The following is a 24,992-nucleotide window of genomic DNA, read 5'->3' as shown; positions in this document are numbered from 1 at the left end:
AATTCTACCAATAGCAGATGCCAGACTTCCTTTGGATGGTACCTACAGGAAGTATTGCAAAAAGTCCCATGACAGGAATAGTAATTAAATTGGTGAGTCGTACATAAATGCGTTTCCATTTATGAAAGCCTTAAGAGCCGAGCTCAAAATAGTGTCCTTCTGAAGGAAATTGGAACCTATTGATTTTTTTCTTTTTTCTTTTGTGATTTGGACTAACAGTGAGATCGTTTATGCTTTTTTGATGACATTTAAGAAAGCGCACATGGTTTAATATAATGGTTCAAATAAAAATGAGTCAGACTACAACAACTTTGATTATAAACAGTTGACCGAAACAACTCTCGTGGTTATTCTGTTTTCATTTTTGACCCAAGTGGTAAAAGCAGTCTAGGAAAAAAATGCACTGACGTCATCTGCAAGTTGTGCATGCATAAACTTTATGCTGGTTAGTTTCATGTTCACCCACGTGTGGAGTTTTTTCTCCATTTAGAGGAATCTAGTTTCTGTACTGATTAAATCCAAATGTAGAATAATTGACACAAATCACACGTTTAGTTCAAACTTAGATGTCATATGACTATCATTAGATCGTCCTCCTGAAGCAAGTGAGCTGTCATGCTGTTGTCACCTGCAAACGGAGGCATACATCTAAGTATAATTCAAGTTACGCCCACAAGTTAGCATATTTTTAACATTCAGTGAAATGATCTGATTATCAATACCACACACTGAGATTAAGGTAGTATGGGAAAATGTGTATTTCTAGCATACATTTGAGTCAGCAAGCAAATAAGTAGGTGGTTGTTTTTTTGTTTTTTTTTTTTAATAACAGCAGCTTGTTTTTCATATTGTCACACTTCTTTGGATGTTCATCAAACTGTGGGATCTTAAAGGTGTCGTTCACTGAAATTTCAATATTAAATATCTTCGAGAAATTAGTGTGGTTGATAGTTCGAATGAGCTTCGAGGAATGCACCCATGTGTGGAAAAAACAGGTGGGAGGGCACTGGCCAAACTTTTACCAGTTAAGAAAGTTTTGTAGGGGTTGTTAATGTGTTTATACTATGAAATATAAGTGTAGTAAATGCTTTAAATATGCCAAAACACAGGCTGTTGTGTCTCTGTTTTATTTGAATCTCATTGCCTTTGGGCAGTACTTTGTAGGAGTTTGAAAAACAAAGTGACTTTTGGTTGAGGTTGTGGTGCAGGTGGTTGTGGCAGTCATAATGAAAACAGTGACAAGCACGCATATGTTTCTGTATATGGCATTGGTAAATATTTTTCTTGAGGACATTGTAATACACTGGAAAAAAACAAGTGTTTTGTCTAATATTTATGATAAGATCACGTGTTCTAATTCTGGCTACTTGTATGGGGGAGTTTAACACGTTTTATTGATAACAATGCTTTTTTAATAATAGATGATTTTCACATCATTCTAAGTCACATGCTAAAAGAGTTAAAGACAGAAAGACAAAATATTAATATTTGAATAAATCAATTAAGCTTAAGCTTTTTCTAATCCAAGCTTTTACTTCATCATCGCTACATTCGCACCTCACTTAGGCATTTCTGTCATACGAACATCTAGACATGGATGAGTCATTGCATGCTAGTTATAGGAACTGAAATTTCCAACAACTGAGTTTAGATAAGAATAAACTAATGAGTAATGTTTGTAACCAGTGTATAAACATAGACTTCTAGGACACTACACCACAGAGCTAACATTAAAACCTGATGCCTAATATTTTCTAGCTCTCCTTCATGCTGCCAAAAGAGCTTTAATCAGTTGAGACATGGACATGTGTCTCCTGGGAATACCCTGTGGTGTCTGGCGCAGGGACATTGACTGCTGGTTATGTTTTGGGGCTTCCACAGTTTGGGCCTGTTCAGGTGCATTAGCTGACGCTCGACTGGATTGAGATCTTGGAATCTGGAGGCTTGGTCGATACCCCCTCCCTGAGCTTGTTCTGTTTTGTTTTTGATGGGGCAGTTAATTCTGAATATCTCCTCTTAGTATCTTTACTTGGGCATTTTGTTGAAAAATTCAGAAATTGTATGTATTTGTTATGTCAGTGTTGCTGAAAACACGTTTTTGGTTCCCACGGGTTCCGTTTCTTGTTCATGCTTAGGCAAAAGACAACGTGGATAATGATATGACGTCCATTACGACTCTATGACGTGCTGTCCAGTCACAGGAGCATGTTCAGTGAGAGGCTGAGATTACCTAAATGCACCACTAAACGACACAGGAAATCATTCCTGCCAGTAGCTATCTCCCTGTACAACGTCTCCATCTAATGCACAGTGCACAGTGCAATAGTTACACCCTTTTGCACATCATCTACAGTGAAAATAACAGTTTTACAGTTTTCTATATATATATTTAATTTCTTGAATATTATTGTTATTTATTATTATTATTATTTTTGTGACTTTTTAATATGTTGTATTATGTAATTCTGTTCAGTCTGTTACTGGAGCAACTGTAACCACATGATTTCTTTAGGGATCTTCACCATGATTATTTCTGGCACAAAAAAAGTCAAGATGATAAAGCAAATGTTAAGTATTTAGCACCTATCTTTAAATAATATATGTCTTTTAATACAGTCATTGATAGCTCTGGATCAGGTCTGTCCCTGATTTGCTGTTGCTGGACCCAGAAACCTGCCAAGTGTTTATTTTATTTTTGTCTGTTTTCATCTCTCTGTGCTTTTCTTTTCTTTCTTCACTTTCCCAACTGGTCCAGGCAGAGGGCCACCTCTCTGGGTCTGGCTCTGCTGGAGGTCTCTTCATGTGAGAGGAAACTTTTCTCCCCACAGTCACGTTGTGCTTGCTCAGAGGGACTCGTTGATTTTCTCTGTGTAATATTGGGGATGTAAAGTTTTAATGTAAAGTTAACCGGGATGTTGGGAATTAGTGCCTTGTAAATCTAATTTAACAACTACATTTATTCATTTTAAGTTGTAAAATGGTCATTAAATGCGCCACTTATTAAATGTACTACATTGGTGTCTTTTTAAATTATAGCTTAATTAATAGTATTTTGCAAATCATCTGTCTGCTGCCTTAAGTAAAGTTCATATTCAGGTTTTGTCCAGTCTTAAAGGTTATTTCTCCCAAATTTAAAAATACAAACGCTATTTCACACCACGAATTATAGCAACACGGCAAAGTGGCTGTATATTTTTGATTCATACAAAAAAGAAATTCTTACCATTAAGGCAAAAGGACCATGAAAACTGAGCACATAAAAATAATAGAAGAACTTGTAAAACTTGTAAAAAAAAAAAAAAAGAAAAATTGTTGGTCATTAAAAAGCAGCATCATGAAATTAAAATGCTAATTTTTTTGATCATCTTATTCTCAAACAAAACAAACAAAAAAATACATCTATATTGTGTTGCACAAAACTTTCAGTAAGACCTTGACAAAAATGTCGGTGGCTGACTTCAGTGATGCACATGACCTCATAGACATGTAGCTTGCGAATCCATTTGAGTGATTCTCCAACAAAAACCTCACTGTGGTCAGATTTTCTCCTTGTATGGAAATGTTTCTGCTCACAGGACCACTTCCATTCCAGAGACGTCTAATTCACTATATATAAGATATATAAAACCACCTTGCAAGGAATTAGAAAGATCAGGAGATGTTCACAGCACATTCGCGTAGACGTGTACAAGCTGACGCAGATGGCAGAGGAAGCAACACAAAGAGTTCTGATTAAAGATAATGCTTCTCGTTAGTTAAACTGTCAGGGTGGGCTCATCTAAATAAGCCCAGCCTTTTTCTGATACGGAGACATGGCGAGCGATTACTCATTTTCATAATGATGCAACTGTTCAACCATCAATTGAGGCTGATTATATCTACAGAGAGCTTTTTAGAGGTTGTTTTTCAAAGGCTGTGTTGCAGATTTTGCAGATCATCGCCCCCGTAAAGCGAGTGAATGAGAGCAGTAGGTACCAAATGTTGCATCCCTCTTGATCATCGTCACACCTGTGCGATGAGGCTGTCTGTCATAGTGATGTGATGGCGTGGTATTTGGAATCCTATTTGCTAAAATGTTATGAAAGCTCAAAGGTACGAGGCTCTACTCTGCATATGAAGTTGTGTTCAGAGGACCTAGTCTGTATTTGCAGTCTCTAGCTCACCTCTGACCTTTTATTAACTTACGAGAATTTATGGGCATGTTTAGGCCTTATCTTTATGTGTTATGTATTCCAGCTGCTGTCCTTCCAAGGCTAGTGTTTTGACTATTGGGAAACATGAGTGGTTTGATTTAAATTGCAGGAGTGCTCTAATGCATTTGCTATATTCCCCAGTAGTTTATACTCACAGAAACTCTTCTGTTTAACGTTTTTTCATGTTTACCTTACTGGGCACAAGGCTGGGACAAAGCTGCGTCCCACTCTTCTCCACTCAGTAAATGTAGCGGCTAACGATGCATACTGTTGGCACATTTTGTTTGTAACCTAAATTTATTGCAAGTGCTCCAGAATGTCTTTTATAAACTTTGTCTGCTTAGCATCTTACTCAGAACCCATGTGAACTCTACAGCTTCCAAAGAACCATTTGTGGCTTATGTAAGATTATATAAATGGATGTCGTATAGATAAATACAGATGAATGGTACCTTTTAAGCACAGACAAGACAAACTTACTTTTAGTGGATTATCATTCTCCTCTCTTGCAGATTGAGTACCTCATTGTTTTGTTTTCTAGGAGTTTTCGAGAATAATTCAGATTACGCTGTGTTTTTGTGCTGTGTAGATGGCCGTGTGCTATTCTTCAGCTTAATCTCGATCACATTCCCTCACTTGCTCAAACTCCAGCCTGCTCCTACAATGTGTTGTTATGTGTGACCTGCTATTGATTGGGACTGGATAATCAGGGCTCTGTTGTCATTGTGTATCCAGCTTTGTCTCCTCTCGCATAAACTGGAATCACAAGTGTTTAGGCATTTACTCACAGAGTCACGGTCATTTTAACCATTGTCCTTCCTAATTCACATGTTGCAAAGTCATCCTCACTGTTGTTCTTTTGTTGAAAGATTTTTCTTTTAAACCATAATCAAGCAGCATGTGACAGGCACAAAAATTAAGTATTGTGTATTAAATATTCCTCCTTCATTTCACTGTTATAGGATAAATATGGGGGGTTTTTTTTGTAGGAGGGCTACTATAATTGACAGTTGCTTAGGATGAGTGGAATGAAAAGCTACATCATGCTAACACTGTATGAGCACTCCTTGTTGTCTACTATTATTAATGAATTTCACAAATAAGATTTCATGGGAGGTAAAAGTGACCAGCGAATCCTGTTTATCACTTTTTACTTTACTTCACTGGCAATGAGCAAGCACCTGTTTGTTTTCGTGCCGTCTCTCAGGTGTTTTTAGTGTGTGAGCGCTATTAAACAAGGGCACGCCGGCCGAGGTGTCCAATTCAGCTTAAACCAAGTAAAGATGACATGATGTAATTCCCTTTTCCACAATATGACCATAATAAAAACTGGTAGTAGATTAGAAAATGTACACAAAGACACGCAGGGTGATTACAGAGGGTCTGCTGCAGCTCTACAGTGCCAGTGTTTGTGCAGCTGTGTAGTGTGTGTGTGTGTGTGTGTGTGTGTGTGTGTGTGTGTGTGTGTGTGTGTGTGTGTGTGTATACTACAGCATCCGGTAAACCAGAGGAGGTACAGTCAAAGAAACACAACCTGTTGTCTCTTCTTTCACTCCTTTAATAGTACCAGATGTAAACAAGACTATTCTAACCCCTAGCTTGGATAGCATAGTCATGACTGTTTGCTCATGCACATTTAAAAACATGTTGACTGATGTACGCCATCCAGCCTGTTGACACAGCCTACTACTAACCACACACTATGTATATCCGTAGTGTTGTAAAAGGCACACCTTAGATAATTGTTTAGGCCACGGCCATCTCCAAGTTCATTAGACGGTGTGATTGGCACTGCGAGGCTCTATTTGTTCGCGTACATCAGACAGAGCCTGTTTTTACTGTGTTTTAAAGTAGACGAGCCAGTACAATACATTTTTGGATGACACTGTATTTATGATGCTAAGTTTGATATAAAACACATACCAGATAACTGCGTCCTCCTATTTCTGTGAAGCGGGAGCTTATTTCTGAGTTGGTTTGTTTTCCTACACATTTCACTGCTATGCAGATGACACCCAGCTCTATCTGTCCATGAAGCCAGATAACACACACCAATTAGTTAAACTGCAGGAATGTCTTAAAGACATAAAGACCTGGATGGCCGCTAACTTTCTGCTTCTTAATTCAGATAAAACTGAGGTTATTGTACTCGGCCCTGAAAATCTTAGAAATATGGTATCTAATCAGATTCTTACTCTGGATGGCATTACCTTGGCCTCCAGTAACGCGGTGAGGAACCTTGGAGTCATTTTTGACCAGGACATGTCCTTCAACGCACATATTAAACAAATATGTAAGACTGCTTTCTTCCATTTGCGCAACATCTCTAAAATTAGAAATATCCTGTCTCAGAGTGACGCGGAAAAACTAGTTCATGCATTTATTACTTCCAGGCTGGACTACTGTAATTCATTATTATCAGGATGTCCAAAAAACTCACTGAAAAGCCTTCAGCTAATCCAAAATGCTGCAGCAAGAGTCCTGACAGGGACTAGAAAGAGAGAGCATATTTCTCCTGTTTTGGCTTCCCTTCATTGGCTTCCTGTTAAATCCAGAATTGAATTCAAAATCCTGCTCCTCACATACAAGGTCTTAAATAATCAGGCCCCATCTTATCTTAATGACCTTGTAGTACCATATCACCCTATTAGAGCGCTCCGCTCTCGCTCTGCAGGCCTACTTGTTGTTCCTAGAGTATTTAAAAGTAGAATGGGAGGGAGAGCCTTCAGTTTTCAGGCCCCTCTTCTGTGGAACCAGCTTCCAGTTTGGATTCGGGAGACAGACACTATCTCTACTTTTAAGATTAGGCTTAAAACTTCCTTTTTTCTAAAGCATATAGTTAGGGCTGGACCAGGTGACCCTGAATCCTCCCTTTGTTATGCTGCAATAGATGTAGGCTGCCGGGGGATTCCCATGATGCATTGAGTTTTTCCTTTCCAGTCACCTTTCTCACTCACTATGTATTAATAGACCTCTCTGCATTGAATCATATCTGTTATTAACCTCTGTCTCTCTTCCACAGCATGTCTTTATCCTAACAAAAGGAGCCAGCAATATTAGCTAGTTTTAGTCCTATTTTTAGATGCAACCACAGTCATAGAATTGTTTTGTATGGTTTTGGTATTGAGTGTTTTCCTTCCTATCCATCTACAGTACATGCACACATTGTCTTTTGTATGCCGCTGCTGTTTCTGTATCTGTAGCCAGCTGCCATCAGCACAGGACAAACGACACTGCTGAAACAAGGTAATATCAAGCTTTTATTGGATGATCGAATTGAATTCTTGGAAGCCTTAAAGTGCTCATGCAGGGGGGGTAAACTTTGGCTGTTGTGCTTTCACTAGCATTAACATTTTTGTGTTGTGCTTTACACAGGACTGTTGTCCTGTTTTCTGCTTCTTCTTTATTAGACTTTGACTTGATGAAATAATACTAGTACATGGGAGATGCCACATGTCCTGTATAGTTTGCAGTACATTGCTCAGACAATGGTGCAGCTCTCTGTCACCATATTAGTTTTGAGTGTGATCAGTGGCCTGGCCTAGAGCTCTCTCACTGGTCCCATGAACTACCCGGTCTAGTTGTTAACAAGGGCGTTATTTATGGCATTATTTCTGTGCTGAGACACCACCCGCCATTTTTTTTTTTTTTTTTTTTTTTTTTTTGCTAAACACTGATGCAGCTTAAACACATCCCTCATCCAGCTTAGAGATATGGGAGAATACAGACTATTTTACAGCTTCAGCCCTTGTTTCCCACTACTTACAGTGTGATTGATGTGCTTAGACATGCTCTGTAGTACAGGCAGTGGGGTGAGTATGCTCGTTTCCTTGTGTCTTACTCCCTTATGATTCAGTTCACTGGGAAAGAGGCTACAGTGCCAGTTGCATTATTAAGATAATATTGCATTTCGTGGGAAGCTTAACATGACGTGTAACTGTTGTTTTTAGTCTTCCCCTTTATTTTATGCGAGTTGTGATTTGTTCGTAAGCAACAGCTTCATTTTCCAACAACTGAGTAATGTTCTGATTAGCATAAAGATTTCTAGATAAATTTTCTTCACTCTGTTGTTGAGAGCTGTCCTGTTTTAATGTGCTGGTTGCAACCGAGGGATACCAGGAATAACCCAACTGGGTTGCACTGACCTTTTGAAACTGGGCAGTTCTCCAGGTCTCAATTAAGTGATGCTCTGTCTTTCCCAAAAAGGCAAAAATATTTAAATGGGGTTCGCAAGAGTTATGGAGATTTTTTTTTAAATGCATTGTAATAGCATTGAATCAAAGAGCTTTGTGGAACTTTGCTTTTGTTTGTGGTTTTTCTTTTTTCTTTAAATGGTGCTCTGCTTGGTTCTTTTGGAGGAGTGTGATAACTCCCCTGTGTTTCTATTTCTGTGAAATAAGTTCATACGCCAGCAGAAGCATTTAGGTGCAAATTTGAGGAGTATCACTGCTGACAGTTTCCACACAACCTTTGTTGTTATTATCAGTATCAGTAAACATTAAAAAAAACATCTCATAGCAAGAAATGACCTAATACATGTTTCACAGTATTACATTTCATGAAGATGCTGCTGATTATCTTGTTCACACTTCTTTCTACTTCCTGAATATGGGGTTAGTGGTACAGCAGCACAGCTGTACTATCAAGACTATTAAGATGATACTGCCTACAGCTTTTATCAGTTTATCAGTCTGAAAGAAAATAAACAGACAGTATTGCAAACTAGTACCTCAGGAGAACTTCAGTTAGACGCCGAATATAAGATAACAATCTGCACTTCCTGGAAAAAAACAGAAAAGAGTATGTGTTCAAGAAAGAATGTCAAAATAACCATTGGTATGATGACATTTGTCTCAGAAATGTACTTTATCGTAATTAAACACCACTGTTTAACACATTATTTTGTGAAACATTTTAGAAAGTAAAAAAAATGGGAACAGCTCGCAGCAAATTCATAAAATAGCAAATCTAAGGGATGCATTTGGTTAAACCTCTTTAGAAAGATATATCTTTGAAATAAATTTGAAGGTGTCAGTTGTGCATCTGATCAAAGAAAGGTAGTATTATGCTCTAGGAAGATCATGACACAAACATAGTATTAGGTGGAACCAATACGCGTAGAATTATACAGTTCTCAATACTCATTTTGATACCACAACAAAATTATTATTATCCCATGTGCTTAAAAATGTATTTATTTAAAGTGTTAACATTATACTTTGTTGACAGGGCACAGAATGAAATATTGGCCTACTAATGTTACTACAAGGTGTGATATTAGTTACATTGCATAAGGTTAAGCATTTTGCTTTTGAAAACATTTTAGCCTATGGGACATACTTCATTTCACAGTGGTAATGTCAAAGTAGGATAATACTTTAGTTGTTGTTACTGAAACTCATCCACCTTGAACTGTTCGAGCAGATCTGGGTCCTGGTGTTTTTGGTGCTTTGCTAAATTAGTAGTACTTTCTCTCTTGGTCTCAAAAGCTTGATAACATTGGTTACCTTTTGCAAGTCAGGCATCACCCCATGGCCATTTTCCTCAAACACAAAGTACTTCAATACCTGACTGTGTCTTACTTTCAGTGAGTTGGGGTGGAGGTATTGGAACAGCTGCACTAGTTGCTATTTTCTACATGTAGTTTTGGTTGTGCCTTTTGAAGGTTTTTTTTTTTCCTACTTTGTGGGCGTGCTTCTGGTTTTTCAGCATCTAAGCTTTTTGGCTAAAGGTGCTAAATGGCATCAAGAACATGCAGCCTGCTTTAACGCCACTTAGAGAAGTCGAGAAGGAATATCATGTTGGATTTTTTCCAGGTCTCTCAAAGGGCCTGTGATTGATTGTTCGTCTTAGTAGTATTCAGTCTAGGTCGTTTTGTTGGACCAGGCATGTAGGCCGGCATTGCAGCAGCTCTCTCCTAAGTTTTACTTTTCAGCGGCAACCACCTTTTCATAAAACTAACAGGTCTAATCTCTTTATGGGTCCCTGTTGCTATCCATACATGTATTCTTTTTTTCTCTCTTTATTTCTCACATCACCAAAATGCTTAACTACTTCATTTCATTTGAGGCTTGTTTTCATGGGCAGGGTAAAGATATCAAAGCTATTTTATCCATTAATCTGACCTCTGCATCACAGAAGTAATGGTCTAACTAAATAAAACATTTAGCATACTTATTTTCCAAGGAGGTTAGGAATCTTTCTGAAAGGCACTAGAGACATCAGTACAATCCATTTTTCTGCCGTGTGTGTGTGTCTGTTTGGGGGGAGGTGTTAGCCTTGCAGCAGTGTCTGTGTTGATGGAGAGAGAGAGAGTGCTTGCAGAATCCTGTGTGTCAGCAGCCTGAACGTGAGACATTGCCTTGCAGAAGTGCAGTGCATCATGGCAAATGTCCAAAAGTCTCCCCCTACTCTCCCCAACCCTCCTTTACTCCTCCTTTGCCTTCCTGGTCTATCTTCCTCTTTTGTTTCTGAACATAGAGAACACAGAGTCCCTTTAGACAGCCACTGGAAAACTACATTCAACTGTTGTATTGAAAGCCATCGTTCTTCCTTTACTCGTTTCCATTTGATACATACAACAATGTTAATGGTGTGAAATGTGTGACATTGTAGTTCTCTTGTTATTATAGCTGTTTACATTATCAAATATGAACCTTTTGCTGCTTTTCGTGTGGTTACGATGCACAATGCTTATTTACTCTCAGACAAAAATTGACATGATGATTTGCAGATGTGGCATGATTTTGATTGGACCGAAGAAGTGTGAATTACCAGTTTTTAAGGTGGCAGGAGGCTGCAGTCTGAAGCTGTGTTAGAGGAGCGCTGCTAGTCTCAGCCTAAGGAGGGATATCGGCACAGGAAATACGTTGGGAGAGAGCAAACACCTGCTGCCCCCTCACCCCACAGTGTCTAACACACATACAAACCACACATAAGCGTATGTGCAGAAATAGCTTTTGTCTTTTTGTGCAACGCTTACAGTCCAACTATATATTGTGTGTGTTTATATAAACATATATATATGTATATATGACAATGTATATATTTTTGTATATATGTCTGTATATATATATTTTTTTAAATAAAACTTTTGTATAATTTGGTATTTGTGTTTCGTTTTGCTTTGTTTTGTTCTGCATTCACGTTCTTACATTTTCAATCTCATTTCCAGGCATGGAAGAAACGCTGGTTTATACTTCGCAGTGGCCGCATGAGTGGTGACCCTGACGTTCTGGAGTACTACAAGAATGATCACTCTAAGAAGCCCATTCGGGTGATCGACCTGCAGTGCTGTGAGCAGGTCGATGCAGGCCTGACCTTTAAGAGGAAGGAGTTCCAGGACAGCTATGTATTTGACATCAAGACTGTAGACCGCACTTTCTATCTTGTAGCTGAGACTGAGGAAGAGATGAACAAGTGGGTCCGCTCCATCTGCCACCTGTGTGGTTTCAACCAGTCGGACGACAGCCACGGTAGGGAACAGAAACACAGTTGCTCATCTATCAGCCTCGGTTTCTGTTTGTCTTTCCTTCTATCCTCTTTTTTAAAATCTTTAATTCACTAAAATAAATCTCTGAGAATTTTACTTTGTATTGCCATGTATTATCTCTTGGGCTAGCCGAGACAATTAATTTGCTGTTGATCTGTGATTTAGTCTGCCTTGAATTCAAATTTTCAAAAAATCTTTTACAGACCAAAATAACCAAAAAACAACTCACTTAAGATGTTAAAGGGATGCATTGCTTCTTTTCTGCTTTTCAGGAAAGCTTAAAAACATCACCTAATGCTTTTAATAAATAAACACTCCAAAAATAATCATATAACAATGTATACAGTTTAATACAGTTTTATAAAGCAGAATATAGTCATCTGTCTTTTATGAATCCTCTGTTGTACTTTTGCATGTTATTTGAACTTTGAACAGAGATTTAACCACATAATGTCAATGGCAACATTTCTGTCAAATAAATAGACACATTGTCTGAGACTGATATAGATTTTTCCAATATTTTTTTTATTTTTAAAGAAATGGTCATGCCTCTACTTTTTTTTATATCCAGAATGTTTTTTTTCTGGTTATGAGATATTTTAGAAGTTTGTTTTTGTTATAGATTTTGGTACCGCTTAAGTTACGATCCATTGTACATGTGAATGGATTGCTTTTATAGATGACAATCCATAGATCAAGATTTTTGGTGTGTGTAAAAATATCTCCATAGTTACAGTAAATATAAATATATATAGCTACAGTTACTATAGCTCATGATGCTCTGCATTTTTATTATTTTTATTCCAACTTATCCAGATTATATTCTTGCTGTTGTTTTCCCGCCATCTGGCAGCTGGTGGACGTTAGTCTTTGTGCACATGGTTGATCATGTGTAACATGCAATATGACCAGGTGTGGAATTAAAAACAACTAGGAAGAGTGTAATAATCCTCACATGATGAGGAGAGCTCTTTGGTTCACGTTCAATAATTATGAAAGTCCTGTGATGAATTTGAAATTGTATCAACTATGGCCAGCAGAGTAAGGCTAAGTGAGTGGGTTTGGAAAGTGTGTATGTCATGACAACTGCTGTAGTGAGTACAGCCTCTTTAGTGTGCGCACCACATCAGCCTTTTCACAGGGAAGTAACTATTTCGTTGTATTCACAGAACTATTTAGTCAGTGACAGTCAGGTTCTATTTTTATACTATTAGATGATAAATTGTAATTTAACATCCTTTTTTGTCTAAGTGAATTCTCTGAAAAGCCACTTGAAGGAATCTCGATTCCTGGTATTGTTTGTGCTTGAGGGTTTTCGACTTCAGATAAACTCTGATTTTAATTAGCACGGCAAACTAGAACTAATAAGTACTTCAAGTGTTTTAATGCTGGAGATGGGCATGAAAATGTTTTTTCGGGGGATTTTATCCGATTCATCTTTCTTAAAAATTCTTGTGCTCCCATGGTTCCCCTTCATGACAGTACCGTTTGTCGGCTACTATTTTTAAGCTTTGCATTTGGCATTTCGGCCATTGCTGTCCTGGCGTTTGGTATTGTTTCTGAACTGAAAGTGACCATATTTGGTTTGGCTAGCTATGTGAAAGTCATGTTCAGTGTATGATTGGATGGGGTGATAATTGACAACAGCGAGCAAAATTTGATTACCATGAAAAAAATGGTCACGGGACTTAATACAGTCATGCTTCTGGCTTGTTTTCACAGCAGTACTGGTGGAGATGACAAAATTACTATAGGGGCCTAAAGTAGTGAAATAAAAGCTGCCCATTTACACTAATGTAAACCACTGAAGTGAAGATTTTATGACAACAAAAATAACCATTTACATGAGTTAAAGCTTAGCACAATACTTTATTTTTGCAATATTTAAATGCAAAATAACCACTCTAAATATTAGTAGCCACCTGTGGCTACAGGGTATTCTTAGCAGCTACACTGATGGCTCGCAGTCAACAGTACCTCAAAGAGTTACCGTGGTTACATAAATAACTGATATTGGCTAATTATCATGCGTGCTGATGTGCTGGGAGGGGCAAACAGGGGCTAAAATTGAGCATAACAATAGAATAGGTGTTGTAGCTATGTGTGATATAAAAGGAGTCTTTTTTTGAAGATTAAAATATTTTGTGTATCACTCCTCCCCCACCCAGACAAGCTAAAGCTATTGTTTTTTGTGTGTGTGTGCGTGTGTGTGTGTGTGTGTGTTTTTTTTTTTGTTTTTTTAATTAAAAAGCATTGCCTCTTCATCCTGGTCTCTTTCCCATCTGTTACTAGATGCAAAAATTTATCACCACACACATCTCAAGATCAGTCCACATTTAACTTCCTTGTAAAACTAGCTTTACACAAGAGTTTTGTGCACAGGTCAGAATTTTCCAGGGAGTAAGTTGTTGACTTTCATGCAGATCCATCCTTCCTTTCCTGGTAGTACCGCCTGCCTGGTGCCTTGTTTGCTATCAGCTTGTTCTCAGTGTCTCAGTGAAAATAAATGATCACATCTTCAACTGCATCTATCAACACTCGCCCACTGTGCAGTTAGCTAGTGTTGCACATTTTGCCTTTCAGTACTGCTGTCCTGTTGAAAAAGCAAGGGCATGTTGATACAATTAGTAAAGAATTCGGACTCAATGTGGAAAAAAAACTGTTACTCCAAGATCCAGTAATGTACCCTGTAAAGTCCTTCATTTATACAGAGCAAAATCTAAAGTTTACCTTAAAGGGCTTTAAAAGCTCTACAAACCCTATATCCAGAGTTTTTATTTGTTTAAAGATTACATTTGAATTTTTTGTGTGCATTACAAAACAGTATTGCATTATTGACATCACATTATAGTAATGTGCTTTTTTTAATTACTATTTTATTACTATTTGTAAAGTCAGTAATCATGTGGGTTTTTTTAATGCAAAAATCATCAAATGTGCTGACTCATAAATCCTTGAACAATTGCCTGACTTCAGGTCGCGTAGTAGATGAAGAGTCAAGAATAGTAGTATGGCCTAGTGCTTTAGAAGAGTTCAGATAGGCACATTATTTTGAATTTTTTGCTCTGATAAAAATTTAACAGCAAAGTACAAACTGCACCCAGTCCAGAATATCAGAAAAACTCACCAGTGCTGTCACCACATAGTGTCTCGTAGCATCTGAAGAGGAAATGGCTTGTATTTCAACAGCATAACCACCGTCACCACAACATTTTTTGTGAAATTCTCTTTAAGTGAGGAAAATATGAACCTTTTTCTAAAACAGTTGCAAACCTTAATTCAAGTTAATAATACATGAAACTGAACATTTTTGCTTTAATACAAAAGTAATGTAGTAAGTAGTGTAAAGCAGAATATTTTTTTATATAATACCTCTTAAAAACTTTAGGAGCTTGGCCCTATGGCTTCTTTATGTGAATAAAGGAGCAGCCGGAAGTATCTTTGCCATTAGTGACCCCAGCTGGGCTTTTGTCAACCACAGATAATTGACTGCCAACAGAAGTGCCAGTAATTATGGTCAAAAAAGGATGTAAGTACTCTGGATTATATTTTAGCTAATAACCAAAACTGCTGTTGAAATCTTTCAGTACCGTTCTGACAACACGTTCCTGCCTTGTGGTAGATCTTTTGTTATTTTTTTTATCACATTCCAGCTGGAAGAAACTGCCTTGAGGTCACTGAGCAAATGTTTGTTAGTAAGAGAAGTGGAGGGGACGAGGAGGCGTGCAGTAACGATGCAACCTTGTGACCTTGTGCCTGCATCAGTATTCTTCCTCCAACCTCTCTGATCTCAATCGTGCCATGAACACATAGCACTCGTGGGGGGTGAGCCATTTAACCATGCAACAAATCAACTGTTGTTAATTGCTGAAATCTGATCGGTTGCTCAATCTTTCATTTGTGTGTTTTGTGATTATATTTTCATGAAGGTGCTAGCATATGTGGATGCTCACTGAAGCTAATAGAAAATCAAATATGATAAACATCCTTTACCTGTAAAGATATTTTATGGGTTCTTCTCTTAGCAGGCAGCTGCAGCAATGACGTGAGTGTGTCATCTAACAGACTGGGAATTCCCTCTTTGAAAGAAAACAAGCTAGGCTGGAAAACAAATAAGAAGTTGCTTCCTCTTATGGAAATTGCATAATGTGACAGAGACATACAAACACAAATACTAAATTATGCAGATATCGTGTTTCGTGTCATACAGAGACTTGATTAAATCAGCTTCCATATTTTAGTTTTTCAACAACTGTTGCAGTCCAGTAACAGCAAGAACTCAATATTACAGATTGTGCAAAGTGTCACACTTCTTGCTCTTGCTACACTGTCAGTGTGAATTTTTGGCAGGATCTCTTATATCAGCACCTTGAGCTGAAGTTACCTTTTGTCAGTCAAAGTTGGCTTTATCAACTTAGAAGTAAGAGGTAAGCTGCAGCTCAAGTCAAAACTATTAGGAAGGATGGCCAATTGTAGCACTTAACAGTTCATTGTTACACAACCCTCTTGTTGTCTCGCTATCTTGTAATGTGACTCATTGCTTTTCTGTTTCCCTTTTCATATGCACACTTTCTCACACTTGCATTCATACATTTTCCAGTCAGTTCCAGTATGGCATTTGGCACATTACTTGTGCTAATACTCTTAGTATTGTTCTTCTTTAGAGGACCTAGTGTGCAAATATATTTGTCAGTTATGTAATATCCTTAAAGTTTTGTTACTCTAAGAGCAGACTGCTCTACTGCTCTCGCTGTTGCTCTGTAAATCTCTCTCTCTCTCTCTCTCTCTCTCTCTCTCTCTCTCTCTCTCTCTCTCTCTCTCTCTCTCTCTCTCTCTCTCTCTCTCTCTCTCTCTCTCTCTCTCTATATATATATATATATATATATATATATATATATATATATATATATATATATACTTAAATATTATGCAAACCATATTTCACAGTCCCTGTTTCATGTCTTACAATCTCTAAATGCATTTCTGCCTTCTCCCCTCCCAAAGTGCCCTTCATCTGCATTGATTTTTGTTGAAACAATGAGACTCCATGGCTCTGGAAGGTCAGGTTTCTGCTGCCAAAGAGCAGTCTGAGGACAGGTTTCTGTTGCTGCCAATGCCATGCAAACCACAATATCAGTGGCAGCATTTCTGAAAACCAGAGACTTGAGAATGTATTGTACACACTCGTCATCAAAATTGTTATAGAAGAGGGGTTGACTTTTCTGTTTGTAAAATAAAGAATTTCAGCAGCTTTAGGATGTTCAAAGATGCATAAAGAAAGAATCATGTTCACTTTTAGTGGTTGTTTTCATTTGCAAGCATGTTACAGTTAATATTTTCATTTTGAACAAGTATTGATGTCCAACACCAATTTGTTGTTAACTAGACAAAAGTGAGGATTACTAAAAAGTAATTTTGAAACCGATTTCCTTACATAGACACATCCCAAATTGTATGTTTTTCTTGTTCTTAGAATCTGTTGATGAGTGTTGTTGTTATCAGATGCTGATGGCTGGGTGTGTGGCGTGTGCCTGCACCCGGGGAGACCCACCCCCGAGCACAATCTAATGAATGGAACATCGTCTCGTCAATCATGGGCTTTGTTCTGCTCTGGGCTGGCTGTTTGAACTCAGAGACAAGGATAATCTCCAGTTAGGGGTGATTTTTTTTTTTTCTTTTTCTTTCTTTGGTCCATCTTTTACATGATAGGACCCATTGTTTTGTTTTTTGATGGATCATGTTAGCAGCCATGAAATGAAAAAAATCTATTTATAACTGTAAATGCAGCAGCCTGAATTGTAGAGGCATTAAAATGGATGAATGGAGGGATGTGGCCAGTTTTGAAAAAAATCATGGAACTGTTACTGTCGAGGGAATATTGTGATCTACTCGAAACTTCCCCATTTGATCATTCATAAATAAAGGAACAGATTTTGTACTAGGAACCTGCTTAAAGATATAAAGATTTTAAAAAAAAATTGGTCATTGTTTTTTTTTTTTTTCTTGCACATTGACCGTGCAAGAAAAAAAAAAACGTGAAAAGTCAGTTATGCTGTGGGAGGAAATGGCAAGACGTCAAGCTCCCTTTCAAGACAGGAATTTAACTTATTGCAGCAAACTGAAAGCCGTAGTGAAAGTTATGAAACCAAGATAATCTTTGCATTTTCTTGTCCTTATAAAATCAAAATACGTTCAAATAAAACAGAAGGGATGATGTGCGCGTTTATAGAAACAGTGGCGGCAAGCTACTACTAAAGGAGTATCATTTTACAAATTAATTCAAATGCATAGATGAATCAGAGTAATCACATGAGCCACAGTGCAATCTTTGCTGCACTGATATTCTGCTCAAACCTTGCTTAGAAGCTGCATAACTCTCATGCCTACACTTTTTCTAAACAGCAATTAGGAAAAAGTGACACACGCATTTATTAGGTATATGTTTTTTTTTAAGCAGAAAATCAGAACAAGTTATGTTCATCCTGTATTAGTGTCTGACCATTTCCTTTTGCCCCTTCTACCTTGCAATTCTTCATTAGCACCATGTGACTGTTGATTTACAAGTTTAATTTTAGAGAAACTTGTGGACAGTACAAATGGAGACCTCATGGAAAAAATGATATTTCCAAGTGTATCCATTTTCTATGCTGTAAAGCAAGAATTATTAGATCTAACAGTACATGTTACATCCATTTTTAACAAGTATATATGTACTAAGTTTTTAAGATGACTAGGGACAGGGGTAATGTACGCACTCTTTATAAGTTGGACCCCTAAATGTGCATTTATGTTAAAAGCTTTGGGGCGACTCCTTATGGTTGTAAAAAGAAATTCAGTTCCATAGAAGTCTATGAAAAAGTAACCCGCCTGCTCATCTCAGTTTGCCTGTCTTATGTCTTAATTGATGCGGCATGATGTTAATATTTTATATTTTTAAGGTAAAATTGAATATGGTAGGATATAAATTAGAGCTTTGCTACCTTGTGATTTATAAGATACTGCTGTATGCAGTGCCCTCCATGGCTCACCTAGATCCATAGCCCTCCTTTGGTGTTTGGTTTAAAAAGAAATGTTAACAATTAAAATGCCAAACTCAAGGTTTTGAAAGAGGAATCCAAAATCCCAGTGGTCATGTCTATCTTTTATTTACAGTCTATTTATATCTATTTATTTCTTTTTATATCAATCCATCACCTTATAGAAGTGGATCATGAAATTTAAAATTATTTTAAGTTTTATAATTTAGCCAGACGCTATAATACAGAGGCCCAGAATAGCACAAGCCATTTAATTGATTGATGAGTGCAGTGTTTTGAGGGGAAACTGATGTTACTGTGGGGTCAGATGGTGACGCTCACATGGTATTGAGTGGGCACGGGGGGTAACGTGATCAGCTCCTGCGTGTTTAGTCTGCATAATACTCTTGTGAACTCTTTTCAAGGGAAACCTTACTCTAGCAGAGTAAGAATGCCATGCAAACATCTCTCTTCACTGCTGATGTTACCCATGTCAGCAGCAGCCTAGTTTCTTCTTCATCCATTTATATCACTGTCATGGAAACGTCCCATACCCTCAGCAACCACACATCCAAATGGACCCAGTATGTAGCCCACTGGGACACAGTGCTTTTTTTATAGACTGCCAAGCAGATTTGGACAACAAATAATGTAGCTATGTTCAGCACTGTAGAAACAGTTTAGTGCTCATGTAATGAATACATTTTCAGATGAACGTCCAAAAGTAGTGGTCTCCTTTTCAAGGGCACGCAGACGTCAGACATATTGTGTCACCTTATTGTGTCTCGCACTCAGACACACACAACAACCCCCAAAATCATCAGCACCACCACCAAAACCAAGACCACTGCCAGGCCTTTGTGTACACTCTTGATGTATCTGAGGTTAATGTGCAGTACTTACTGCAGCTGTTTGAGCCACAAGATAGTATTGTTAAGTGCAATCTCTGACAAAAACCATTAAGGAAATAATGGTTTTGAAGTACTTACATTCAAGGCATGTGTTTAGAGTGTACCTTAAATCATTATCTTTTATGCAGTATTTAAGGGTTTCACTTGCAATGCTGATGAAAAATTCAGCTGCTTCCTGTATATTTCAATTCAATAGGTCAGTGGTACTTTCTATTTTTATTTCTAATTTCATATTAAATTATCATATGTCTATGTCTTATTCTGGTTGGACTGGGAGGAAATGAGCACTCTACAAAGACCTTCTTGTCATGAGTGATCCAGCATGGTTCTAATTTTGGCCCTCTGAGCAGCAGCCAGCTTATATTAGATTATGGCCACAGACTCAATGAGACAGTAGGTGATGTATTATAGAACATAATTGGAAAATTGCTCATGAACTTAGGAGCTCTTTGACCCAGCAAAGCAATGTGTCATTCACCGACCAAAAGGGTCCTTCAATGCATTGCTGTTGATGGTCTGATATTTGTTTCAAGCATGGAAAGAACTCTTTGTCTTTTTAAACTGCCTTTGATGTTGGTGCTTCAGTTTGAATTTAGTGAAAAGAAACCGTTTTGGGTAATGAAATCAGCCTCAAAACTAAAAACCGAAGAAAAAAAGAAACAAAAATCACTACTAACCTCTTATTTTATTTGACTCCTTCCTCTTAGTTTTATTGGCTTACTTTTTAAGCTGTGGTATTGTTATTTATACGATAATAACGGTAAATAATAAGCATTTTTCCACCTTACTTTGAGCGTCCCAGTACATTAACTAGTGTAGCGAAAATTTGTAGCATCTGTGGGGACATATGAGTGTTTTTATTTTCTGCTCTTCTCTCTGTTTCTGTTTTGCGGCTTTGTTCTGTGTTGCTGGAATTGCTTTCCAGTGGCAACATACATCATTAGGTCCATTAGTGTCAGTGATGAGCCATATAGGCTGTTCCATCAGCACACTGAAGCAGTCATCCTTCATGTTGTTCTGATTCTGACAGTGATATGTGCAGTTAATCAAAAATCTTTTAGAACATAGAGAAAAACATTATCTTGTGCAGCTGTCTCATGTTACTCTTTAGTTGAAGTTTTGTTCTCTCCGCAGGATCAAAGTCATCAAGCCTTCTTCTGTTTTTTTCATTGCATCTGTCCACTCTGGTGCGCGGGGCGGGGGCTATTTTTCGACAACAGATCAATATATCTACCCATATTCATGGGCCTAGTACTCACCGCACTGGATGAAAGCTTTTACAAAGCTTTTTGTGGAGAAAGGAGATGATGCCTAACCAGCCTAGGGAGAATGGAATTGCTCAGAACAATGGTGTAATTGAGGATCACTGGGGAGAGTCCCCGCCTGTGTTGCTGTGGGCCTGGGCATCTCGCTTGTGTCCACTAGCTTGGAGTCCTCATAGCATAGCCCTTTTTTCCCCTCAGGCATGGATGTGACCTCATTCAGCAAATTGGACTCCAGAAAACCCCCACCCTCCAACTGTCCAACATGCATACACACATGCTCACACACCACATTTGTATCTGTTTCTCAGCACATATTATGACTCACAGAACATTGCCTTCTTCTTAAAGGGCAGTTTGACCCATAGCTTGCTTTGTAAAGGCCTGATAAAGATTGAGGAGAGTCACAGTGGACAGACAAATTCAACGAAAAAGTGAAAAGCAATACTAGTCATTTGTCTGACGGAAAAGTTGATTTTACACTCTCTCCTGCTTCTAAAAAGGGAAAGGTTTTCTTTTTGTCCTCGTTTATATGTTTTGGTTCAAGACTGTTGTCAGATAGTATTTTCTTTTTTTAAGCTTCAAAGATTCTTGCTTATGCAAAATCTTTCATTTACTGTACAGTGAAAGAAAGAGATTACTGTCAGCAGTAGCTGAGATTTTTTTTCTCTTTCGCCTATCAGCTAGTGTTGCACAATGCACCATAGGTCGATGTTTCAGTGGGCTGCCTACTCACTACTCCTTCTGCTCAGTGTGCACCTCCTCATTTTGGCTTTCTGCCCAGTCTATTTCCAGCATCCCCATCTCAGATTTGTCTTTTCTTTATAGTCTTTCAGTGGAAAATATCAGGAATGTCACACAGAAGCAATAAGATTGTGAGATCATGTTGTTCACATAGTCCCACTGTGCAAAACAGTAGGTGGCTCCATAAAAATAAAAAACAGGCACATTGACCTTGGTCAAAAAGGATAACTTGGATCATGTGCTGTTCAACTGCATCCCAAAAAGCAAGAGGATACGATTTTCTGTCTTCCCTGGAGATAAATCCCTGTTCTCTATTGATTTGAGTGTAGACTGATTGCACCTAACTACAAGACTAGGTCATCTGAAGACCTAGAACCCTTTCACCTTTTAGTACAAAGACTTTGACAGCAGAAGTGAAATGTGTAAGGGATGATTACTAAGCTCATAATTTCTAAAGCATAATACTATGTAACATATCACTTCTACAGAAAACTAACCTAAGTGAAATAATCAATTATCCCAATGTCTCCTCTCTGCAGATGGCAGGTTACACCATATGCCCCGTTCTGTTGGAGCAGATGTCACCGGCTCAATGGCTCCTTTGACCGGAGAACGCAAGTCCTCTGCCCCCGTCCATTCCAGCCAGCCAGTGCTCTTCACATTTGATGTGCCTGTGCGCCACACACACCATAACTCCATGTCCAACAGTGCGCCCCAGGACTACCTCCTCCTCCACCAGTGCATTAGCAGGAAGACAGAAAGTGCACGGTAAAGGTCATGACCTTCAGGCGTCCTGTGTCAGTTTCCTGTTTTCCGTTAATGCAGGTCAACGTACAGGTTTACAGCGTTTCCTCAGCTTAGAAGCCTCTGAGGGTTAGAAGTAACGTTTTAGGGTTGAGAATTGTGATGTCACCGTGTGTGTGTGTGTGTGTGTGTGTCAGTGTGAGTGCCGCATGTGCTGTGGAAGCGCATATGATGAAGCATTGTGGAAAGTATAAACAAAGAAGGTTTTCATTATTCACTGAAATTAGATCCAATTTGAAAATGTAAGGTAAGGTATAATGGATTGCATTTTGTAACATGGTATGAACATTTGGTTTGCTGTGCTGATAATTATTAGAATAAACAATCAGATGTTGGATCTTTTTGTTTATTCGGTGTAGCAAATACTATAAAAATGAAAGTATTTTGTCAGATTAATGCAAAAAGGCTCTAAACAAGATCCAGCCATGACCCAACTTGTGTTTAATTATCTTAATCAGTCATTTGAAAAATGACAAACATTGAATGCAATGAGTTGCAAATTTCTTTAATCAAGTGTTTCATTGAAAGTACTACAAAGACAAATTGCCAAATGTTGAAAGTGATACATTTGAATTTCTTTTTGATCTTTGCCGAATTTTAATTTCATTGCATGCACCACATCTAAAAAAAATTGGTACATGGATATATTTGCCAGAGTACTGCATCATCTTTTCTTTTAACTGTCTGTAAACACTGAAGAGAACAATTGCTGCAGTTTTTGAAAGCAGAAAATGTTCAGACTCTAGGCTGATAGAGGATTCAGCTGCTCAACAGATTTCAGCTTTCTTTGTTGCATTTTTTTCATTTCATGATGTGCCAAATGTTTCAGTGGGTTTGCAGGTCTGGACTGCAGGCAGGCCATTTTTTGCAACCAGAGCCTGCTGTTGGTTGTATTGTCGTATCGATTTATTTTTTCTTTTCATGGTTTAACATATACTTGCAAATGTAGTGATAAAATGCATTCACTTAAAATCCTCTTGCAAAGTGCTATTCAGGGATTTCCATTACAGATTAATGTGTGTCTAATAGACATTTGTCATAATTCTCTGAATCCTTTTTAATAATATGCATCATAGATCCTGATCTCCACATTTTTGACAACATTAAATTAAGAACCATTATTTTTAAAATGCTGAGCGATTTGCCCATAAGGCCTTTCTTATAGGAGCAGACCCTCACCATCTGCACTTGCGTAAGTCTCAGCCACTCTAGGATGTCCTGTTATTAATTAAACAAAGTAGTTGTTCCACTAGGAGTATTTTTTTCCACGTTATGCATTTACAGTCTCTTGTTGCTCTATTTCAACCTTTTTTGAAACATGTTGCTTGCCTTAAATTAAATTCAGTACATGTGTATCTAAAAAATACCACAGCGTGCTAGACTTTATATGACTTTGTAACATGTGATAATGCCCTAGCTTTGTAGTTGTAAAGCAAAATGTGAACAAATGCAGAGGTGTGAATACATGTGGGGTAACTAGAAGTAGGTACATAAATGCTTGTGTCAGCTATATGCTGAGCAGGAGAATAAAAGGGACCAGGCATTTATATTAAATGTGCTCCTGTGTTTTGCATCAGCATGCACCTTGCTTTCTACCGCCTTCGTGCCTGTTTTTTAAGAATCAAAAGTCAGCTTTAATAATGATGCCATTCGGCAGATAGCCGGCACAGTAGATGATCAATGAGGTTGAGGCAGCAATTCATCACTCCTATAGGTTTAAACTCACCCAGGGAAGAACTGCCCTCTCAGCCACACGATTTGCACATAAATCTGCTGCATTGGACCTCTGCAAAACCCAGGAAATCAAACCTCACAATCCATCTCATCAGCTTTATGCAGATATTTATGTTGCTAGCTTCTGTTTCACAATTGTGCTAATTAAGACAAGCATCTGGTGGCAGGGTATGATTCATGTCAGAATGAAACTCCGTGGGTCTGACTAGAATTAATCTGCGTAAAAAGCCCACAAATCAGCCACAATGATGGAATACAAAGCAATGAGCAAAATTATTGATTGATGATGAAAATCCACAGGAGACAGAAGAAGAAGAATTGATGGAACAAAGTGTGTTATTTGACATGAAAAAGAAATTAGATTAGAGAGAGCAAAATGTTATGTCAATATTAATGGTGTGGCATTAATGCATTATCTCTTATTACAATAAAGAGTTCATGTAACCATTAGAAGCCTGCAATTTAAATTGCATATTTGCACACAGCCTCCTCAGCTTACATAGAGAAACAACTAACTGAGGATAACTTTCAGTTGCATTGCTCCACTAACTAGACCAAAATTTCTAAGGAGCAGCGTTGCTTTGGTTTTCTCTCAAGGTCAAGCCCTTCAAAGGAGCCAGACTAAATGAGGCATGTCCCTAGGGTGCCTGACCGAGACTGAGAAACTCTGGGAAAGTCATAGAGTTCCCCCTCCCCCTCCCTTGACAGGGAAACCCTCTTTTGTCAATGCTGAAAACATAAAAATAAAGAAGCTTTTCAAAGAATGATTAAAAATACCGAATTCAAAAAAGCCAGTCCCCCAGGCATTAGAGGCAAAAACGTTGCCTGTGGCATTG

The 24,992-nt window shown here is 38.1% G+C and overlaps 1 protein-coding gene across 2 annotated transcripts in view; it reads left to right on the top strand.

The window, feature by feature from the left end:
• The window catches only part of gab2 (GRB2-associated binding protein 2), a 32,553-nt gene that overhangs the window by 4,257 nt on the left and 3,304 nt on the right, over positions 1–24,992 (top strand). For both annotated transcript variants that reach the window (XM_026192504.1, XM_026192503.1), the window contains exons 2-3: positions 11,368–11,668; positions 22,158–22,386. In XM_026192504.1, the coding sequence (XP_026048289.1) occupies positions 11,368–11,668; positions 22,158–22,386 (530 nt within the window). The remainder of the gene's footprint in view (positions 1–11,367; positions 11,669–22,157; positions 22,387–24,992) is intronic.

The sequence above is a fragment of the Astatotilapia calliptera genome, chromosome 14 (assembly GCF_900246225.1).
Source record: "Astatotilapia calliptera chromosome 14, fAstCal1.2, whole genome shotgun sequence".
NCBI classification, from domain to species: domain Eukaryota; kingdom Metazoa; phylum Chordata; class Actinopteri; order Cichliformes; family Cichlidae; genus Astatotilapia; species Astatotilapia calliptera.
Note: the sequence above shows the minus strand (reverse complement) of the source record. Positions and strands in the feature narration are given on the sequence as shown.